The sequence below is a fragment of the Typopeltis vanoorti genome, chromosome 12, assembly GCF_054136105.1.
Source record: "Typopeltis vanoorti isolate ZY-2024b chromosome 12, IOZ_Tvanoo_1.0, whole genome shotgun sequence".
Taxonomy (NCBI): Eukaryota; Metazoa; Arthropoda; class Arachnida; order Uropygi; family Thelyphonidae; genus Typopeltis; species Typopeltis vanoorti.
In genome coordinates, this window is record NC_143560.1 from 25365313 (window position 1) to 25388551 (window position 23239).

General features: G+C 35.1%; 1 protein-coding gene across 3 annotated transcripts in view; it reads left to right on the forward strand.

Moving 5' to 3' along the window:
- LOC150100638 (uncharacterized) overlaps positions 1-23239 on the forward strand; it is a 296632-nt gene that overhangs the window by 163972 nt on the left and 109421 nt on the right. For all 3 annotated transcript variants that reach the window (XR_016549179.1, XM_090401968.1, XM_090401969.1), the window contains exon 10: positions 5251-5362. Coding sequence is in view for 2 of the 3 variants with exons in the window: in XM_090401968.1 (XP_090258094.1) it covers positions 5251-5362 (112 nt within the window). In the remaining variant the exon portion in view is untranslated. The remainder of the gene's footprint in view (positions 1-5250; positions 5363-23239) is intronic.

Here is a 23239-nt window from a genome sequence, read left to right on the forward strand (position 1 = left end):
CCAGGTTGGCAGGAAAACGACCCAGAGGAAGACCAAGATATAGGTGGATTGATACGCTACAAAGTGCCTTAGACGATAGAAATATAAGATCTGATAATGTTGGAGTCTTGACAAGTAACAGACTGATTTGGAGGAAAATTGTAGATAGGAAGTTAGTAATGATGTAAATTTTTCATGTAGTACTATCATATCCTGTACACCCTTGAGGGTACATGTCAAGAATTTGATGATGATGGTGACGTAATGGCCTTCATATTAAGGTCACCATCTGGAGTATGCACATAAATATATTCATACATAAATATATGTATGATTTTTTCATGTAGTACTATCATATCCTGTACACCCCTTGTGGGTACATGGCAGGAATTTGATGATGATGACGACGACTTTTATTGATTATAGACAGTTTCCTTGGCCATCCTTTTTTAGAACACCCGAATATGGAATTTTGTTTTCTGCCACCTAATACAACCTCCAGACCAGGTGTGATCACTACTTTCAAAACTTACTACATAAGAAGAACATTCCAATACATTTTGGATAAATCAGATAAGGATAATTTACTGACAGTTATGGATGTGTGGAAGAAATTTTCTATTTTGGATTGCATCAAACTTGCTAAGTTGGCATTATCAGAATTGAATCCATTTACTTTAAATGCATGCTGGAAAGCTACTTGACCAGAATGTTTGAAAAAACCACCCTGTACCTTTGCATACACCTGAATATCCCAATATCATCTGATTTGCACATGCATTTGGCAGAGAAGGATTTGATGATTTTTCTTCTGCAGATATTGAAGAACTGATAGTTGACAAATCTCGATGAAAAAAGTGATGATGAAGGGATTCCACTCACTGCAGAGTAATTATAGAAGGGTTTCAAATGGCTAGTAAATTGCAGAGTCACTTTCTTACACATGATCCAAATACTGAACGAGTTGAACAGTTTAAACATGAACTGAAGTCATATGGTGCAATATGAAGAATTATACAAAGATCTAGTCAAAACAGGATTAATTACAGAGTTCGTGGTAAAAAAAAAAAAAAAAATATCGACCTTCAGAATTATTTGAAATTAGTGCTAATTTAGTTCTTTTTACTGAAGAAAATGTTTCACCATTGCAGTATGAAGAAGGCCAAAGTGTTTCGAGTGATGGAAGTGATTTAATTCCAGTCTCACACAAAAGAATACGGCTACTAGAGTAATTATTTGGACAATAGATCAAGTGTTAACTAATAAATATAAATAAATAAATATTTATTAGTTAACACTTGATCTATTGTCCAAATAATTACTCTAGTTAGATGATCAAGAAAATAAACATTCATTATGAATACGGCTACTGTCAGAAAGTGACGGTGAATAAAATTTAACTAATAACCATATGTGCGGGTGTATTTGGATCTTTTCGAATTTGTTTTATTAGTGACACACTGAATTTTCTTTAAGAAAGATACATATGTATATACTTTAAATTTAAATAAGTATTTAAAATTAAAAAAAAAAAAACATTCCATTAAAATTAAATAGTTTTATTCAATGATTTTCATATATTTTATTTGAAAATAACTTATTGTTCATATTGGGTTTTCACATCTGGAACCATTCTTCTATTTTTTCATATGCACTGTATTCTTTTTTACGTGGTTTTTTTTTTTTTTCTGGAATCAATCTACCGTGTAAATGGAGAAATGGGTGTATAGTATGTTGGTAGATTAGTATTGTGGACAAATTCTGATATTTTTATTTATTTGGTATTTTTAATTTACATGGTATCAGAAAGTGGTATTATGAGCAGTGTGAATTTACATATTTAAAGTGACCAGCAATGTAGCCCAGGGATCAGGCAGTTGTTGTTCAATCTGTACATTAATGATATTGGAAAGGATCTGACATATGGTCAATTGTTTGCTGATGATGCAAAGATAGACAGGGCAATCAGGGATGCTACTGATATACAACTCTTAAAGAATTCTGGAACAGTGGGTAAATGATAATTGCTCTCAATTCAATGTTTGTAAGTGTAAAGCTACTGAAGCAGGTTTTAGTGAATTTTTCCTCTCTTCATAGGAAGTGTCGTTTATGTGACTTCCACTCACAAAAGACTGTAAATCTGTATTGCATAGGTATTATATAGGTACTATGTGTATAGTATAGTGATACTATATAGGAAATCTCGTCATGCTGCTTTGGCATGATATTTTAGATGGCATATTATATTGGTGGAAAACTGATAAGGCTAGGGTTCTTGGAGTTGCAGTGGATAGGAAATTGAAGCCCAAAGGTCACATGGCAAAAATTCAAATACAACTCGGAGGATAATTGCGATGTTGAAACAAATATTGACATGCAAGGATAAGGGAGTCATTTTCCACTCTTTACAGTGCCTGGATATGACTGCACAGATTTCTTCTCCTCAGTTCTGAGGGGTGGGGGGGGGGTGAAGAAATTATGGAAAGGTTTCAAAGAAGAGTAACAAAGGTAATATTGGGATTGTGAAATATAGACTATGATGTTGTGTCCCAATTTACGATTTCTACTCTAATCTTACAAATTCCTTTTATCTATATTCTTCTAACTTCTATGCCCGAGATTTTACCAAAACTTAAACCAATATCTAAGTTATTGCTCCCCGTAGTACCCCTAATATTTGTATTTATACTGCGCCTTTTGGGATATTTAGTTTAGGATATTACATACATAAACAAGGAGAAAGAACTCAAATATATCTGAAAGTGTAACTATTGCAGTCGTGACACTTAACTCGATTCTCAACTTAAATTTTCCACGTGACTAAGTACAATATTTTCAAGTGGTTATCAACTGCACCATTTATGTTGTCATAAATAGGGAGAAAGTCAATCTCGAATATTTCTCTTAGTATTCAAATATTATTGCAGTCATGACTCTTAATCTCTTTCCTCAACATTAAATTTCCCGTGTGATTAGGTACGATGATTTTAAGCAGTGTATTGGATTAGCAACATCAGACAACTCTTTTATCATTGAACAAAAGGTTTATTAAGTTTCTAAACATGGTACAATTCAAATACTAAACTAAAATACTTATAGACTAACATTAAATCATTACAAGCAATATGGCTATTTGTGATTATGCCCCCATACACATTAATTCATAAATTCACCTGATGTGAACAAATTAGATCAATTCACACTACCTGATTATTCATACTGAAGTAGATTAACAAATTATTCACTGCTAACACATACTTGTGACATTTCAATTATTTTATACATTACATTAGGCATTCAATTCTTAGGATACGTAATTACTTAATTCACACTATTCCGTTATACCGTTATTTGCACTAACACACAATTATGTCATTTAAATATCTTGTGCAGTATAATAGACATGCAAAAATACCTTAGGACTCTTAACCATTCACAAATCTATAACACTAGTCAATCTACACATAACACATTCTATCATATACTGAAGTCCTAGTATAACTTCAACAGTTCTGTATTGGAATCACGATACTTTTCACAGACAAATTTCTAGCTAACATAGGTTATGATTTACAGTACCTTTCTTGAGCTCTTCGTATGGGCCTTTATTCTTTTCCAAACGAACCTCTGGTATAACTTCTCATAACTCTGGAATACTTTAACACACATATTTGCTCTACTATTAGCAATGAGGACATCGATCTCTTTACAGCTTTCAGCTTTGCGTAGTTATCACTAGCGTCGAAACGAAGAAGATCCCTCCTATTCTAGGACTCTATGGCAATTTTTTTTTTGCTTCCTACTCGGGAAAACGGGAATCGAAATCCCGCTCACTTTCGTTTCCATGTTGTGACGAGGAGATATCACCCCTGTCGCCACTCAGGAAAACCCCGTGAACTCCACCGGAACCAAAACCAAACTCCAAGGCCAAAAGCGACTGTCCAAAAAAGAAAAGCCTTCTCTGGGGGGTTACCAACCCTTTTATAGCTGCTCCCCTAACGGCACCTTTTCTTACTTCCTTTCTCCTCCTACTTGTTTTTTAATCATCGACCAATTAGGGTGGCGTTTTTTCACCAAACATCATTTGATCGGCAAGCCCGTTCTCAATGTTTCAATCCGGGGATCGGCCCTAAGCGATAGCTTTTCTTTTCTTGTGCTAGCCTGACTTAATCCCCTTTCAAACCTTTTCTATGAATTCTACTTAATAACTTAATCTCTCTCATAACGTATTTTATGACTCACCCTTTCTACTTATTTACTTAACTCTCTCATTTTTAATCGTATTACAATATTAATCTATACTTTCCTTTGTTAGCTACTTATTTAGTTAGAATTCCTTATTTTAAGTCATATTACAATATTAATACATTCCTTCCTTTATCAGCTACTTTAACAACAACCCTTACGTTTTATACATATTACTGGATGCAAGAAATTTTCCATTAAATAATTCATTTTTTTTTTTTTTTTTTTTTTTTTTTTTTTTGCAGGGGTTTTAATTTATGATATTTATTCTTCATGTTACACCATGATATCTTGGGAATATAGTATTCTCAGCTATCAAGTGTAACAATGAGGACAGACTGAGAGTATGTGGACTGCAGACACTGGTAAACAGGAGAAAGAAAGGTGATATGATAGGTCTATAAACTTCTGCAAGGGTCTTATAGGTTTTCAACTGATACCAATTATATGAAAGATTCATTTTATATATATTAAATTTTTCATTATATGGAAGGTGGAGGAGCAGACAAGGAGACCTCTGTAGAAGGTTGTGTGCTGTTAAGAAAGGGGTGAGAGCTAGATTTTCTCTCATAGAATCTGAAGAGATTCTATGAGAGAAAATTGAGTGAGACAGTTTGCCCATTGTGCATCCAGTTTGAATGATTTAAGAGAAAGTATGACAGCTGTCGTGGGTGATGTACAGTCTCCCCCAGTTAGTCCTTGATACTCTAGCAGTCTCAGATAATAATAATCCAGAAACCTTGCTCTCAAGACCAAACATGGAACTTTGGTCTTATCCCCAGTAAGTGAGGTGGTATCATTCCAGGCTAAGAAATTCACCTTCTACCTAGCAACATTATACCCATGGTAGGATTGGAATCCTCATCCTATGGTTTGGTGAGCTGATGTACTATCACTCAGACCAGTTCAGCTTTAGTAACTGAATTATTCTGACATGCTGTTGACAAACTTTGACACTTCTTATTTTTTTAAGATTCAGTTTAGGAAATCAGTTTTCATGTATATAATTCTATTTAAATTTTTCAGATACATGCAGAGTTTGCACAGTGGCAACAAGAAGAAGGAACCCGAACATTACTTCAACCGCTTCTTCCAGTTAGTGTTCATCTTCCTGGTCAGGTGGCATACCAAACTCACTGTAAGCATATTTTTTAAAACACTTAATATTATATTGAAGTGATTTTATATTCAGATAAAACTATATAAACCTTTTTTCAAAATAAATTTTGCAAACTTGTAGTTTTTTCTCTCTTTAAAAACTGGAATCATCTAGACTTGCACAATTTGACTAATCCCACCCAGATGCTTCATGATGCAGTCAATCAGAAGAGTGACAAATCTTTTGTGTGAAAAGATCTTGTTTCAAATCATGATGAAGATATGTATAGGTAGTATAGATCTTTTCATCTGGTAGGAAATATTAAAAGATAGTAATCTCTCAATTATTCATTGATGTTTGGAAATTGATTTGCTGGTTGGTTAACTGAGTTAATTTGATGTATGATTACATAATGCTGTTCCAGGAATCAGATGACATGCTAATTCAAGGATTGATTAAATGAGGAGTGTGATTATTTGAAGATTAGATACTTAATAGATCACTGTATGCTTTACTGAAAACTCATGTTTTTTCTTCTGTGAAACAGCACAATGACAACACATGCAGTTAGCACCTCAGTCTCAAGTTTTCCCCAGTTAGTTTACTGGTTTACAGTCAGTCCTTGATTTATGTTGGGTTTCTGTTCCAGTGATCCCGTCATTAGTTGAAAAATCGTAATTTGGAAATCAACATGTGAACCATAAAGATATGTGAACAGTTAACATGCCTGAATTTGACATTCAGCTGTTATTGCACAGTAATTTTACTCTGTTTTATAATGAAATTATTATTCTTATATGGGGGCACCTCCGTGGAGATTGAAGACTCATCACTGGAAACCCAGTCCATCCACACAATCTGTCATACCTCTCCTTGAACCCCCCCCCCCCCTTAACAGACAAAGCACTCGCAACCAATTCTAGCAACCATTCCACTCATTCACCACTCTACAAGCAAAAAATCTAGTACTCGCACTCCTACTGACTCCACCTTTATTCAACTTCTAGGGATGACCTTTGTTCTGGTCTCTCTAGCCAAGTGCTGAAACATTTTTCCTGCATCTAAATTCTATAAAACCCTTAAAGCAACTTAAATGTTTCTATCATATCCCTTCTTTTTCTCCTGTCAACCAACTTCTGCAATCTACAAACCTTCAATCTATCATAGGAAACAGGCCACTGAATTCTGCCTATGAATTCTCTCCACCGCTTCCTCATCCACAAGAAACCTAGGATACCATACCTGAGCACAGTAATCCAGATGTGGGTATCAAGGCCTTATAAAGAGGAATTACAACTTCCTTATCTCTACTTGTTAATGTGTTCTTCACTAGCCAAGTAATCTTATGGGCTATCTTAGCAATATGTCCTCTGAACTTCAACTCTCTCTGTCTACCACAACTCCTAAATCTCTAGTTTCATCTATTTCCTGGAGTATAGCGCCATCAATGTGATACATGGCTTGTAATCTATTTATCCCAAAATGCATAATTTTACATATCTCAACATAAAACTGACACACATTAAATGTTGCCCATACTGACAGCCTATTTAAATCGCCCTGCAGACTCTCCACATTGCCTTAATTAACTATTACTCTAATCTCTAATTTTGCATCATCAGCAAACAACTGAATACTTCCTTTCAGGTCATTTCCTATATCATTTATGTACAAATTAAACAGCAATAGTCCCAGCATTGAACCTTGTGGCACACCACTAGTCACATGTTTTCACCTCAATTCTGCCCCTCCATACCACTTTTTGATATCGGTCCAGCAGCCACCCTCTTATCCAGTTAACCAATGTCATATCCATCCATTTGTTCTAATTTGCATAACAGTGTTCCATGTGGTACGCTGTCAGGTGCCTTTGCAAAATCCAGCAAAATCGTCGTGTAGCAATTTCCTTTTTTCAACTCAGCTATTAATCTATTATGAAAAGTTAGTAAATTACTAAGGCATGACCAATCCTTCAAAAAGCCACGTTGACCTTCATACAATATCATATTTTTATCTACACATTCTTGAATTCTCTTTTTGACCAATTTTTCTAGTACTTTTACCACCATGCCTGAGATACTGATTGGTCTATAATTTGCTACTGTAGCCTTAGAATCTCCCTTATGTAAAGGAATAATTTTGCCCTCTCTCCACTCCCTTGGAACTCTATCAGAGCTGAGTTGGTCAAAGGCATTGCCAGTTCTCTTGCACATCCTTGCAAAACCCTAGCTGATATCCCACAGCTGTATTTACGAGATTCTGCAGTATCATAAGAACCTCTGTTTCATCCACTCTGTTCTGACATTAGTGTCACATAGGTTAAAGCATTAACCTCACTAGGAAGATATAAGCTTGCAAAGTGATCACTCAGTAGCTCAACTATTTTATCCACTTCTGTCTCCTCATGACCATCATCACTCATTACAGTTAACATGTTCACTGCCAACTACGAATATACTCGTAGTTCGTATATGAGCTTCACAAGCCAACTACGAGTATACTCGTATGTCGATTTACCGACCTCCTATGCCAAACACGAGGTAACCCTTAGTATAATTACCTTAATTTGGACCCTTGGATTTTGAATAAAGCAGAGAGCACATCTGGGGGCTTGGTAGAAGGGAAATAATTTCAACTAAAATATAGTATATTATATATGTGCCTCAGAAGCCAACTACGAACATACTTATATGTCGATTACCAACCTCCTATGCCAAGCGCGAGTTAATCCGTAGTATAACATGTAATTTGTAAATCAGTTTAAAACTAATAAAATCAATAAAAATAAAAACCAATCAAAATGAAAAAACAATTTATTCAAATTAAGAATGGTACATTTTAAAACAATTTTCCATGCACAATGGTGGTTTTTCCTGGCAAACAGGACAATAATAATAACGTGTTTTGCATCGTTGTTTGTTTTGTGTACACACACGGCATGGCTTTGTCGGGCGATTCTTTTTTTTCTGTTGGTGGTAAAATTTCCAAATAATGAAAATCCCGATTCCTCCTGATATTCTCTGATGCTGTAAGCTCATCCATTCCAACAAAAACTGAGATAAATTGATCTCTAAATTTTAACGCAGTCATTGCATTTCCAGTAATCATGTTATAAAATTTATGTCCATTTTGAATGTATACCTCAAAAATTTTTGAGGTATATGTTCAAAAAAAGTATTGCCAATTTCTTTGGCCATCTAATTGTCTTTTGTAAGGTAAGGTGGAATAGTAAGAAAGCATTTGATCAGAAAGATCGGTGCCTGACATACCCAAATTATAATCACTAACAATATTTGGTTTTAATTGAAATTTACCATTCCGATTTTGCGCTTCAACCATTTCAAATTTGTGCATATTTGAAATGGAAAGAACTTCCCTGTTATCCTTCCCTTTGCTGACAACAGGACCTCCTCTTTGCTAGACAAATTCCCCCTTTCTTTAGTTTCTTCTGAATAACATCTGGTGGGTTGTTTTTCCTATTATTTCTCAGCGTTCCACACATGTACTTTTTTCTGTCTGTAACTGATTCCGTCAGAGCTACAGAATTATAAAAATTATCGATATGCAATACATAACCCCTGTCTAAATATTCTTCCATCAAGTGGAATACAATATCACATGCGTGAACCATTTTTGCTAAAGAGGATTCAGATTTTCCTGTATTAATTTTTATTTTTATCACCAATCTATTCGATTCGCATAGTTCATAGAATTTCACACCATATTTATGTTTTTTTTTTTTTTTTTTATGTATTGCTGAAACGTCAGTCTACCGTGCCACAACACCATTGACTCATCAACACATAAGTTTCTGTCTGGGGTGTAGCTATTTCGCATTACACTATTAAAATGATCTAGGACTGGTCTTAATTTGTGCAATTTATCATTAGCTGCTTGGGAATTATCTGCGAAATGCAAATTACACAATAAAATTTGAAATCGATTTCAGCTCATTTTAGAGCACCAGAATGGCAAATGATAAAGTTGATTTGTACTCCAGTAATGCTCAATAGACTTAAATTACAAGGACCTATATGAAGTAAAAGTCCAAGAAATAATTACATTTCAGGTATGTCTGTTGCTTTCCAGTTTGAAATTCTTTGACTTTTTTTGATCTGTGCTCGGCTTTGCTCAATATAGGAATACCTTGTATAGCGCGGTTTTGAACAACACACGTTTTGGTCTAATGCGGTTTTTATTATTATGCTTATCATTATTACACTAACATTGTTAACACTGACTGGCTATTCCCGGGCACCGCAAGTGACAGTCGAGAGCCACGTTTATGCAGTAGTTATTCGATTGGTTCTCATGTAGACACGTTCTTTCCCCGCAGCATTTTATTATTTATGTTAATATTAGTATTTAATATTTTTTTTATTAATTAAGTATGAGTGAAAAGAGACAAAACAAAGAAGACACTGTTGGAGTAACAAAAAAAACGCAAGTGGTTGACATTAGAGAAGAAACTTGAAATTATAAAATGTCACGACAATGGCGCTTCGTTTGCTAAAATAGCACATGAGAATTCAATGAATGAGTCATCTGTACGAACAATTATTCAGAGCAAAGAAAAGATTAAACAACATGGAATGAGCACCGCTTCTTATATGTCAGAAATGATCACGAGAAATCGATTCTACAATGGAAAATATGGAACGCCTTCTAATGATCTGGATTGGAGATTGTAATCAGAAAAAAGATTCCTTTGAGTCAAATGATAATCCAGGCAAAAGCAACAAGTCTATATGACAAAATAAAAGAAAATGAAAGCGAAAATGAAGGAGGTACAACCAGTGAAACGTTTATAGCTAGTCGCAGCTGGTTCTACAATTTCAAAAAGCGTATGGGACTTCATAACGTAAGAATCCAAGGTGAAAGCGCAAGTGCTGACACTAAAACTGCAGAATTATTTCCCAATGAATTGAAGGAGCTCATTGAGAAGGAAGGCTACACAGATGATCAAATTTTTAACGCTGACGAGACTGGCTTGTTCTGGAAAAGAATGCCATCGTGCACATTTGTAGCAGAGAAGGAAAAAACACAAGCTGGGTATAAAGTGTCAAAAGACCGATTGACAGGTTTACTAGGAGGTAATGCATCAGGTGATTTAAAATTGAAGCCACTGTTAGTGTACAGAGCAGAAAACCCAAGAGCTCTTAAGGGCTTTACAAAGAACAATTTACCTGTTCATTGGCGTTCGAATGAAAAAACATGGGTGACTCATTCAATTTTCGAAGACTGGTTTAAAACTTGTTTTTGCCCTGAAGTTAAAATCTATTGTAAAAAGAATGATATTCCTTTCAAAATTTTGCTTTTATTAGACAATGAGCCAGGCCATCCAACTCTATTGACTGACTTAGATGAAAATGTCAAGATTCATTTTTTCCCTCCAAACACATCAATTCTGCAGCCGATGGATCAAGCCGTTACTCCATTTTCAAGGCTTACTATTTAAGACGAACTTTTGCTCAAGCTATTAAAGCTGCAGCAGAAGAAGATTCTTGGACTTTGAGTGAATTTTGGAAGAAATTTAACATAAAAGATGCCATTCGAAATATTTATGAATCTTGGCAAGAGGTGACTCAAAGCATCATGAGAGCCGTATGGCATAATATCTTGCCGCATTGTTCAAAGGACTTTGTTGCCTTTGCAATACAGAAAGAGAAGATCTCAACAGAAATTGTGCAGATGGGCAAAGATCTTGGTTTTACAAGTTTAGATTGTAACAATGTGAACGAATGTATTGATTCTCATTCAAATGATCTGGACGATGAAACCCTTTTGGAGTTGGAACAACAACGAGCCTATGAAGCAGAAGAAGACGAAAATGACCCCACATGATGTCATGGTTGAAGAATTTTCCTTTGCTGACCTTTCAACTTTTGTGAGAAAAATCGATGAAACTTCCGACTTTCTCATAAATGCTGACCCGAATTTGGAAAGAAGCATCAAAGTGAGACAAAGTCAATAATGCCATCGAATGCTACAATGATCTAGTACTTGAAGAGACAAGGATGGTTCAACGAACACTAAAAGACTACTTTAGTAAAAAGTAAATTACTGTATGCTAAAATTGAAGCAACATTTGTTTTGTTTTCTACAACTTTTATATCAGTTTAAAAGGATTTTATTTGTTATTTTGTTAATAAAAATAACAATTTTTTTCATTTTTAAATATTTTTATTATCCTAAATTTTTGTAATAAACAAATTAAATTGAAAACCTTTATAATTAGACCTCGAATAACGCGGTTTTGCATAGCACGGACGCTTCTTGGAACCAATTAATCGCGCTATACAAGGTATTCCTGTATTTTGTAAAGCATATAAATTGGTTTGTTCTACTAAAATTGTGAGAATATCTTCAGAAAAGAAAAGTTCAACTAACCTTTTGATACCGAAATTTCCAGTGTTAATTTTAAAACCTGCAGTTTCAACAAAGTCAAATTGTGGGGGCTCTTGTTCTGAATTTTCCCAATAAGTATTTGTTGATGTATTTGGCTGGATGCTAACTTCATCTTCAAAAGTTTCTTCATCATCTGATCACCGCTAGAGTCGTCTGTAGGAATGATCATCTTCGGAATCGGAACCAAATATTTCATGAAATTCATCATCGCTCATATTAGCATAAGCTTCTACTTCTATATCAGTAAGTTTTCCTTTACTGGCCATGGTGAAATTGAAGGTTCTTAGAGACTAGAAACTAAAACTAGACTAGACGCAATAAACACCGTCGTCAGCACGTGTAATATATAGATGGAAGTGATATGAGATTACTCGTAGTTGGCCTATGAAACAAAATTCTGTCTTATAAGCTGGCTACGAGATTACTCGTAGTGACCTGGAAGATGCGAAAGCACTTGCCGTGCGGGAACAAACTATGCCTGAGGAGCATGGCAGCGAATGTGTTAATCTTCCATAGCCATTCTTCCTCTTACTTGCCATATAATGAAAGCATCTTTGGGATTTCCTTTGGCCTGCTTGACTAAATTCCTCTCATAATCTGATTTTGCCTTCCTTGCCATGCTGGTCGCCTTTCTTGCCTGAGCCCCATGCTGTTCATGAATTTGCTGGTCACCTTTCTCTTTATATACCCTCCACAGTATTTTCTTCTTCGCAGCTTGTGCTTAATGATATTACTCATCCATCTAACTCTTATCTGATTAATCCTCCTTACCCTAGGTATACAATTTAATACTGCTTCCTCTAGATGACCCTTAACTGTATCCCAAGCACTATTAACATCCTTACCCTACAGTGTTTTATGCCATGGTACAGATTTAAGCTTCTTCCTAAGCATGTCTTAATCACCTGCCTTGTAGTTTCACAAATACCCCTTCTTGATAGAATAATTCTCTTGTTTTACCATGTTTACAATTCCCAAGTCAAGACAGTTTGGTCACTTTCACCAATTGGAGGTAATGCGGTTAATTTGGTTATGGATAGCTCTTCTGATCCTATGACTAGGTCCAATACTTTCCCAATCGTAGCCCCTCCCCCCATCACATGCTGCCTTAAGTAATTACTTCTTAGCATGTGTATACATTTCTATTTCCTTCCTGCCATGTGATCTTGCTTCCTTCCAATTTATATCTCCATAGTTGAAGTCCCCCATGATAATCACTCGATCTGTACTCATTGTACTAATTTGGTGATTCATGTCTTCCAGGTCATATGTGGAACTCACTGGCGTATAGCAACAACCAACCGTATATTTTGTCTTACTGGCCTTAATCTCACACCAGATTGTTTCAAATGAACTTCTACTCTCCCTCCAGTCTCCTATTCTTTTTGGCTAAAATTCATCTGCTATCATCAATAGTATTCCTTCCCCCATCCTGTCTTCTCTATCTTCTCTGAAAATACTAAACCCTTCACATTCAATCCCTGTTGCTATATCATCTACTGTTAGCCAAATCTCATTAATGCCTATAACATTTGGCAAGGTTGCACTAACCAATGCCAAAAACTCCCCCACCCCCTCTTGTTTCTGATACTTCTGGCATTAGTATATAGAAATAATTATTGAGTCTCCATACATACTTTTCTCTTTAACTCATTTTTCTTGTTTGTCTGGTCGGTCCTTATTATTCTTTCGGATCACCAGCTTCTTTCTTTTTTCAGCCTTGCTTAACTCTTGCTGCTTCTGCAGTTTCTCAATTTCTCACTTTGCTATGAAGGATAACATTTAAGCTTGCTATTTCTTTATTGATATCTATTTTGTTCTCTTCTATTTCTATGGCCACACATTTGACATTATTAACATAATTTTTCATTTTATCGTCAGTATTTGTTTCGTTCTCATCGCCTAACAGACACTCATTTTTAAAACACTTAATACATACTCTCTCTCTCTCCATCTCAGTTTGAATTTCCTTCCACATATTCTTTAATTTTCTCGAAGCATACATTTTACATACACTGTACTGAATAATATTCCACAAATAATAAAATAAATAATACAATCTCTAAATTATTACATAAAATTAATGTGTATAGTACTGAAATAAATATTAAAATATGAGTATATGGTGCTTCCTTGCACTTCCCAATAAAATAATTATCTGGTAACATATGGAGCAAGAGTATTATCCTAAATTGCTGCTTTATTAACTATCCAAATGAAGCAGATTTGATAAAATATATAAAAAATATATATGCTTTGTATCTATATTATTTCTGTATCCAAAGGTTGACTTTAACGGACACTTTGCATCCATGTAATTATGGATGTATATATGCATACGATACAGCAGTTAATTGGCTTCATTGGATGGGACATCAACAAGTTCTTCAAATTCAGAAGTTGCAGCAAAGTATTTTGATTCATGTTGAAGGAAATGGAATGAAAATAATAACTAAATTAAATATTTACATGCTCACATTTTGCTAGCTCAAGCTAGCATTATTCAAAGGCACTTTGAGGACACACTCAGCTAAGACTGAGAATCATTCCTAGGCTCTCTCCTGTGTTGAAAAATATTTTTTGTCCACAGTGGGAAAATTTGTATGACAACACTTGTCAGACTGCTGCATATCAAAGAACTATTATAGTCTCTAGACATTATTGTGGCCAATACTGCATCATGCTTCAAACACTTTTGATGCACCTGCATTCTTTCATGTGGTTTCTCTTTTTGCAGCTCATAGAAATACGCTGCTTACCTGAACTGTATACATTCAGGTAGATTTTATCTGGATCATTAAATTTATATTGTTTTTTTTTTTTTAATTTTTACAAACAAATTTGTATACATTTATATAGATATATGATTAAATTAATATATGTATACTAGTTTTATTTTGATGCACATTATGAAAGTTTTATATACAGTCTTATATATTACATTTGCTGCTTGTTATTTTAATTCTGGATTAATGCAATATAGTCATAGAAGTTTATGCATCAATAAAACCCAAACTAAACCTAAGAAGTCATCCATTGTGTCTGATCTACTGTTTATTTCTAATCCATCTGTCAAATCAAAATCTGTTTAAATGTCTATTCTGTTATTGTCCAACAAATTGTGCCTGAATACCTGAAATTTTTACCTGTTTTGTAGATTTTCCATTGTGTCTGGAATTAAATGTTTTCCACGATTTCTGTCTGATGAAATTTTATTTTTCACTTGGTTAGAGTATAATAAATTTAATTTAATCCTTTATCCAAGTGTGAGCAAACAAAGTTTGAGCCTGAAAGTATCTTCAGGACTGGGGTAAGGTGGTACAACACCACCTTACCACTTACCACAACACTACTTGGATAAAGGATTAAACTAAATTTATTATACGACTTCTGTCTGTTTTGTCTTTTTTCATGCCAAACAGCTGTTCATTGTAGTGAATTAATTTAGGAGCATAGCATCATCTGAATAAAGTGAAGAGCTGAATTTCATATCTTCCATCTCCAATTGTGATATCAGGTTTAGTGTCACTTCCTTTCATAATGTTGATTCACATAAGTGATGAATAACAGAGACGATAGCATGCACTGTGTATTAAGGCTTAGTTGTTAGTTTAAGCTCATAATAGGCTTAATAGAAAGAAAACAGCACAAAAAAATATTAACTACTGGTTTTAATAGTTCCAACATCTCATCTCTATCACAGAGAAATCTTCTGGAATGCAATATAAAAATTGTAACACGCACACAAACAAACAATTAGTGAAAGATGTTAGACTAGAAGCCTAAAGTTCTAAAAAGGAAACCCTCCTTGGTTGCTGGTGCCATGGCTGTTGGGCAGGAGGTCTAAGAATCAATGTTTCCCAAATCTTAACACAACCATATTTATTTAGATTAGGTTTTTATTTTTTTTAAATAAACGAACATCAAAATATATCTGATTCTAAAATAAGCCCTTTCAAGTTAAGCATAGTATCTTTCCCATTTGATTCTATGCAAAGTATCCAAGGCATGGTCTACTAGGACCTGACTGGTGGTCGGGTTAATTCTTGTGCACTTCAAGGCAGATGTTGGCAGATCTCCCAGTTTGTCCATAATGTTACAAGAACAAGGACCCTTGCACACACTTGGAACAGAGAGAGGAAAGAGGGGGTTGATCTTTAGGAGAAAGAGCAAATAAGGTCAGCCAGCTTCATATGAAGTTTGAAAGCAATGCACAGATTATATTTCTTTGAAGTTCTGGGCTGGATGTTTCCCAGATATAAAAAAATAATAATAGCATTACTGTAATCTTTATATTGAGAGGGATGGGAAGAACAGCTATTTTGTGAGTTAAAGCCATTAAAGAAAGTATGGCAAATAAAAGAGAGCACAGCTGTGAGGGAAGCCTGGTTAGAACAAAATCTGGAGGACCATGCTTTCCTCACATCTGAACTCTCCCTTTATATGCTATACATTCCTGTTTCCAATGGCTACAATGCCAAAAATTAAAAAAAAATTGACAAAATAGTTCTCCCATCAGCACACAGCCTCTGGTAATTTATCATCCAATGTTTATCAAAAACCTACCTTTACTGTATAATAAATTTAGTTTAATCCTTTATCCAAGTGTGAGCAAACAAAGTTTGCACCTGAAAGTATCTTCAGGACTGGGGTAAGGTGGTACAACACCAGGGCACTCCTTGCAAAGGTGGAGCAAGCTGCCAACACTCCTATCTTAGTATCTCCCATAATGCGAAACACATCTCCTTGCGGATATGTCTAATGTTATGCATTAAGGGAAGAGCCACAACCCAGGCTAGTTTCGACCTTTATTGAGGTCTCTTCAGTGGGAGCCAGGCCCAAGTGGAGATACCAGACAGAAGCATTAGCAGGTCATCTCTACCTATAGGAGTTGTCAATTGGTGTGCCACCCTTTTTTAATAAATTACTCTGGATTTAGAGAAAGATGTTGAAAGTTTATTTTTCACACTTAGATAAAGGATTAAACTAAATTTATTATACTCTAACCAAGTAAAAAATAAACTTTCAACATCTTTCTCTAAATCCAGAGTAATATACTTTGGGTAGGCACTTTTCCACAGTCTGTTCTGTGGAAAAAAGAATTAATGAACATCGATATTATATCGAATACATGAAACCTCAAAAGTCTGGTCTGGCACAACATAGTGTCATCATCATCATCATAGTATTGACACTAAACAAACAAACAAACATCACAACATAGTATTGACACTAAACACAGTATCCAGTTGGATGAAGCTCATTTTCTCCATGGAAGCAGGTTTAAATATTGAACGCCTTTTCAAAGAAAGTTGCGAAGCCCTTTTGTATCTGCCAAATCTGAATTGGAACGATTGTCTCTCTCTCTCCCAAAAGTTTGGGAGATTCTTATTTTATGTAACCATTAAAAATAGTTTTTAATAATATTATTTATTAATATTAATTTCTAGCATGCAGCAACAGTTTTTAATTGGTAAACCACTGACTGCTGTATGACCTTGTCCGTTTCTTTGATTTGCTTGTTTCTGCGCACTGATGATGTACTGTTATCTTCAGTATGAAATATCTGTACTTTCGTTTCATTGAAATCAATTACTGTGGTTATCGTGTAATTTATTGTTTATTGTTCTCCCATTATCTCATGTTCCTCTCAACATAAGATTATAATAATGCTATCACTGTTCACTGTATCTAGGTCACCTCAAAAAAAAAAAAAAAAAAAAAAGACAGAACTTTAAGTTTAAGAAATATAATCTCAGCTCTGCTTTGGAACCTCATATGAAACTGGCTGCTCTTATCTGCTACTAGAGATCAACTCCCTTCCCTCTCTGTTCAAGGTGTGCGGAAGAGTCCTTGTTCTTGCAACTTGTCATATGAGGTTCCAAAGCAGAGCTGAGAGAATTACCAAACTGAGAGATCTGGTAACTCTCCCTTTAAAGTACATAAGAAATAAATCCACAAACTATGGACAGTACAGTCAGATCTAGCCAAACATGCCTTAGATACAGTATTCAAGATGTATCTCTAACGGAGACAAAATATTATAATGCCAAACTCGAGTTTAATTATTTCATTCTGCTGTTTTCTTTCTAATAAATATAATCATGATAGCATGTACCTTTTACCTTAACCTGATGCTACATTAAACCATATCCTGTATTTTCATTGATTCTAATCAGTGACTTACAACTTAAGTATAGGCTATTATGTTACTCTGTATTTTATTTACACCATATGCTAGGCCAAGTGGATTCATATCCTACCTTCAAAATGAATGTTTATGAATACTGTCACCCAGTATGAGATCACTGCTATGCTTAATTTAAAGCAGGCTTTTCATGTTGTAAAACCTGTAGTCTATTCATAGTACTAATATACTGTACATGAGCAGGATGCACTTTATACACACACACACACTCAGGTCTCTTTTTATGCAGTAGATACGTTCCACAGAAAACCGCATATAAAAAATTGCACAAAAAAGGCCTAACTTACATTGAAAAATCAGGGATACATTCCATAATCTTCTAAAACCGCATAAAACTGAAGCAATGAATTAAAATAAACCTAAAATCGCATAAAAAAAGTTTATGAAAATTCAGGAAAATAAGAATGCCTAAGTTTGTTTTAAAGCTTTATTCATTTAAGTTTATTGAAAAGTAAATTTTTTTTTTTTTTAACATTTTGTCATCACAATTATCATTGCTATTAGACAATGTTCGGCAACGTTTGCGAACTGGTGCAAAATCACTTTCATCACCAGAAGAGATAGTAAGCGCATCAGATCTGTATGGTAAAGGCAATGGTTCTTCACAAACAGAATTAGCTTCACCCTCGTTCTGTGCTGATTTTTTTCTTCTGACAATGTAATCAGTGATTAAACTTTGCGATGATGATTTCACTAATTTTTTATACAGCTCGCAATATCCAGACATACAGTTCTTCAGCTCATGTCTTAATTTAAAGGCTCGTTCAGAATTTGTGTCATTAACAAGAAAATGATTTTGCAATTTATTGCAGAAAAGAAAAACCTGTCCCCCTCACTGCAAATATAAATTGCAGTGAGGGGGACAGGTTTTTCTTCCGCTTCACTATCGTTTTCTGGATCTTCGACGATATCTAAAGTTAATTGATATCCAATAATATCATTGTCACTTAAGGCATTATCCACAAGATGGTTGCACTGTTTGCAATACATCCAGGCCAAGCTGCTTTCCAGCAAGCATTTAAAGTTTGTGGTCTTATTTCAGCGATAGTAGATGCAATATGATTTAAGCAGTTCAAAATATAAAATTTTTTCCAAACGTCAGTTACTGTTAATGATTCATTTTCTAGTTTATCCAATATAAATTGAAAAGTGTGCTTAACATAATATTTTTTTAAAAGTAGCAATTATGCCTTGATCTGATGGCTGAATAATGCTTGTTGTATTGGGTGTAAAAAACACTACCTGCACATTTGGATGTTCTAAATGTGGATGACTTGGTGCATTATCAACAATTAATAAAACTTTAAAATTGAGAGCTTTTTGCTTCATGTATGTTTTCACTTCTGGTACAAAGCAGTTATTGAACCATTCAGTAAATACAGCAGTTGTTACCCAAGCCTTTGTATTAGCCATCCAATGTACCGGCAGCTGTTTTAGATCTTTGCCTTTTAGAGCACGTGGTCTTAGAAATTGATTTACTAGGAGGGGTTTCGACGTTCGATCTCCTGATGCATTACTACAAAGTAACAATGTTACTAGATCTTTGCTTGCTTTAAACCCACTTGCTTTTTTCTCAGACTTTGCGATGTAAGTTCGACTAGGTATTTTCTTCCAAAACAGTCCTGTTTTGTCAGTGTTAAACACTTGATCGGGACAATATCTACCATCTTCAATAATTTTGGCTAACTTCTCTTAAAAATTTTTGGCTGTTCTTCATCTGCTGCTGCAACCTCACCTATAATCTTCACGTTATGAAGTACATTCCTGTTTAAAAACCCAGTTTACCATCCTTTGCTAGCCCAAAATTCTTTATCAACCTGGGAAGTGGAAGTAGACAGCTCCACTTATAGCAATTCCCCTTTGAGTTAATTCTTCAATTCAAATTATGAGCACTCGTTCCGTGTTTTCTAATAAACCATCTCTTGAGTATGATGAAAATTTGGCACTTAGTTTTGTGCCAGAAATGACAGATTTTTTTATTGTGACTTCATTCTTTTTAATTGTTCTTATAGTAGATTCGCCTAAATTAAAGTGTTTACCAATCACTGTAGATCCCTCTCCTTTTATTAAGCAATCTAAAATTGCAATTTTCATTTCCAAAGAAATAGCTTTTCTTTGGTTCTTTTTTTCTCCATTGGACCAAATTTAATTAATTAATAATTAATGATCAATTATTATTTAATAATAAAAAATCAGCAAAATTAACAATTAATTATTAATGAATACATTACAAAATAACCAAGGTGTGCTTAAGGGTCAAAGCTGTATAACTGAGAGGAGACCTCCACATAGCCTTTAAAGGAATGCGGAGAACCGACCAGGGCTTCTGACCTAATGTCCAATTCTCATGTTGCACCCTGTTGGGTATCTACTTGGATACTGAGCGAACGAGGATGGGCTGGCAGTTTGGGATTTAGCCGACCAAATTGTATTCTTTTTAGTTAAACCAAAATCCAAAATGATGGTACAACATGACAAAATTTCATGCCGGCTGGGGCGTCACCAGGTTAAACAAGGCCCCCGTTGTTTTCACCAGGGAACCAGGGCGAACAGTGAAAAAGTCAGCTACTAGAACAAATCTGAAAACACACCCCAACTCAACATCACCAGAGTTAAAGATTGGTACTATCAACATAAGAAGCCTGAATGGTAAAGAAATGGAGCTAGCTGAGGAATTAGATAAGTACCAGATCGACATAATAGGGATGACTGAAATAAAAAAGACAAAAACTGGTGAGATCTTTCTGAGCAATAAATACAAAATGTTATATTCAGGCAATGACAAGGAAAAGGAGCAGCCATACTATTCAACACAAAATACGAGTCTAATCTTCTTGAATGGCAGGCAGTCTCAAGCAGAGTAATATGGGCAAATATGAGAATGGAGAACTGGACAATGAGACTTATTTGTGCCTGTGGTCCCACAGAAGGTTCTACTAAGGTAGAAGTGGAGAAATTTTTTTAAGGCTTTAGAAAAAGCAACTGACACAATGAAAATGGAAAAGTTGGTCCTTGTTGGGGATCTAAATAGCAGAGTAGGAAATGATTGTGAGACATACAAAAATATTTTGGGAAAATTTGGAGAAAAGAGCAAAGCTAATAATAATGGCAAATATCTGTTGGATTTCTGCTCAGGACATGGACTGGTTATTACTAACACCATGTTCCAACATAAAAATGTGCACAGATTCACATGGAGAGAAGATGCAAGGAATAAGTAAAGTCTCATTGACTATGTTATTGTTGATAGTGATGTTTTCTGTCTGGTGCAGTACACCAGAGTGTACAGAGGATTTAAAATTGGAAGTGATCACTATTTAGTATCGAGCAGGATAAAATTGAATTTCATATTGAAAAGAATAACATGTAAGAAAGTTTTAAAGCGAATAAAAGTTGAGCAGCTCTCAGATGTGAACTGTAGACTAAAATACACAAAGATTATTGAAGAAAAAACTCGAGTTTGAGAACAGGAATCAAACCTTGGAGATTCGGTGGCAAGCATTCAAGAAAACACTGATTGATTCAGCCAGAGAGGCATGTGGTGAGGTTGTGTGCAAGGATAGAAAAATCAGAACTCCCTGGTGGACACAGGAAGTTAAAGAGGCAGTGAAGGAAAAGAAGAAAGCATATCAAAAGTTTTTGGCAAATAAGTCAGCTTTTGCACTTAGAGAATATAGAGACAAATGCAAGAATGCTAAACACTATGTAAAACTAGCTAAACAAAAGTCATGGGAGGACTTTGGCAAGAACATAGAAAATAAATATCAAGAAGGTGGCAAAATATTCTGGAGGTTGTTAAATAAACTTTGGAATGGAGGAAAGAGTGCTGTAAAAGTTAGAGATATACAGATGACATGAAAACGGGAGAATAAGATATCGTTGAAGTATGGAGTAATTACTTTGAAAAACTGCTAAACGAAACAACCAGTGATGACAGCAGAGTGGTAAAATAAACACTCAACAGGCATACAGTCAAGAATACATATCCATACTTGAAGTAGAAAAAGCCATCAAAAGCCTGAAATGTGGAAAGGCAGCAGGAGTAGATGATATTCGACCAAAAATGCTGAAGTATGGTGGTATAAAAGTCTTACAGTGGCTGCACTGCATTGTTCAAAAGGCCTGGACAGAGGGACAAATTCCCGATGATTGGAGTAGAGCTCTCATAGTACCCATATATAAAAAGGGAAATAAAACTGAATGTGAGAATTACAGATGTATTTCCCTACTGAGTGTTCCTGGCAAGATCTATGCAAGTATACTTGAGAAACGGTTGAGAAGAATTGTGGAAGAAAAGCTTGGTGAAGAACAAGCTGGATTCAGGCCAAATAGAGGCTGTGAGGATCAGCTCTTCACTTTACGACAATAGTCGAGAAAGCATGGGAATATAACAAAGATCTGTATTTAAGTTTTGTCGATTTGGAAAAGGCTTATGACAAGGTGCCAAGAGAGAAGCTATTCAATACACTACAGTTATATGGTGTCACTGGGGCATTATATCAAGCAATACTTAGTCTTTATTGGAGTTATAAGTCAGCAGTTAGAATTGAAGGAAGTACAGGAAGATGGTTTAATGTTAAATCTGGTGTGAGACAAGGATGTACATTATCCCCTCTGTTATTCATTATCTATATGGATCGCATGATGAAGGAAAGTGGTATTAAACATGATATCAAAATTGGAGATGTTAATGTCAGCTCTTTGCTTTATGCGGATGATGTTATACTTCTAAATAAATCCGCTACAACTCTGCAAGATTCTCTGACTAAATTGAATAACTGTTGTAATAGATATGGTATGAAGTTCAGCAATAAAAAGACAAAGATAATGAAAATAGGCAGAATCATTGAAAATGTCAACTGTGTTGTGAATGGAGAGCCTGTGGAACAAGTAAAACATTTTAGTTACTTAGGCACGATTTTTAGTGAAGATGGTAAATTAAATATAAATGGGCTGTTCAATAAGTAATAAGACTAATTTTACTGTGGCGAAACCACTCATCACAATATTAATTTCTTTGGAATAAAGAAATGTTGCTGTCTGTATTAACAAAAGAAGTTGGTAGATGGCGTATATAGGCTGATGTGCCAGAGTGTCACGTGACTAAACGCAAGCTTGTTTCGGGGCACCTACGAGGTGCAACCAGTCTTAGAAATAGAAGTGTCCTTCGAACAGTGTTATGCGATTAAATTTTGTGTTCGTTTGCAAAAATCGGCATCGGACAATTTTAAAATGATACACGAAGCTTTCCACGATGACGCAATGTCGAGGGCAAGTGTTTTTCGCTGGCATAAAATTTT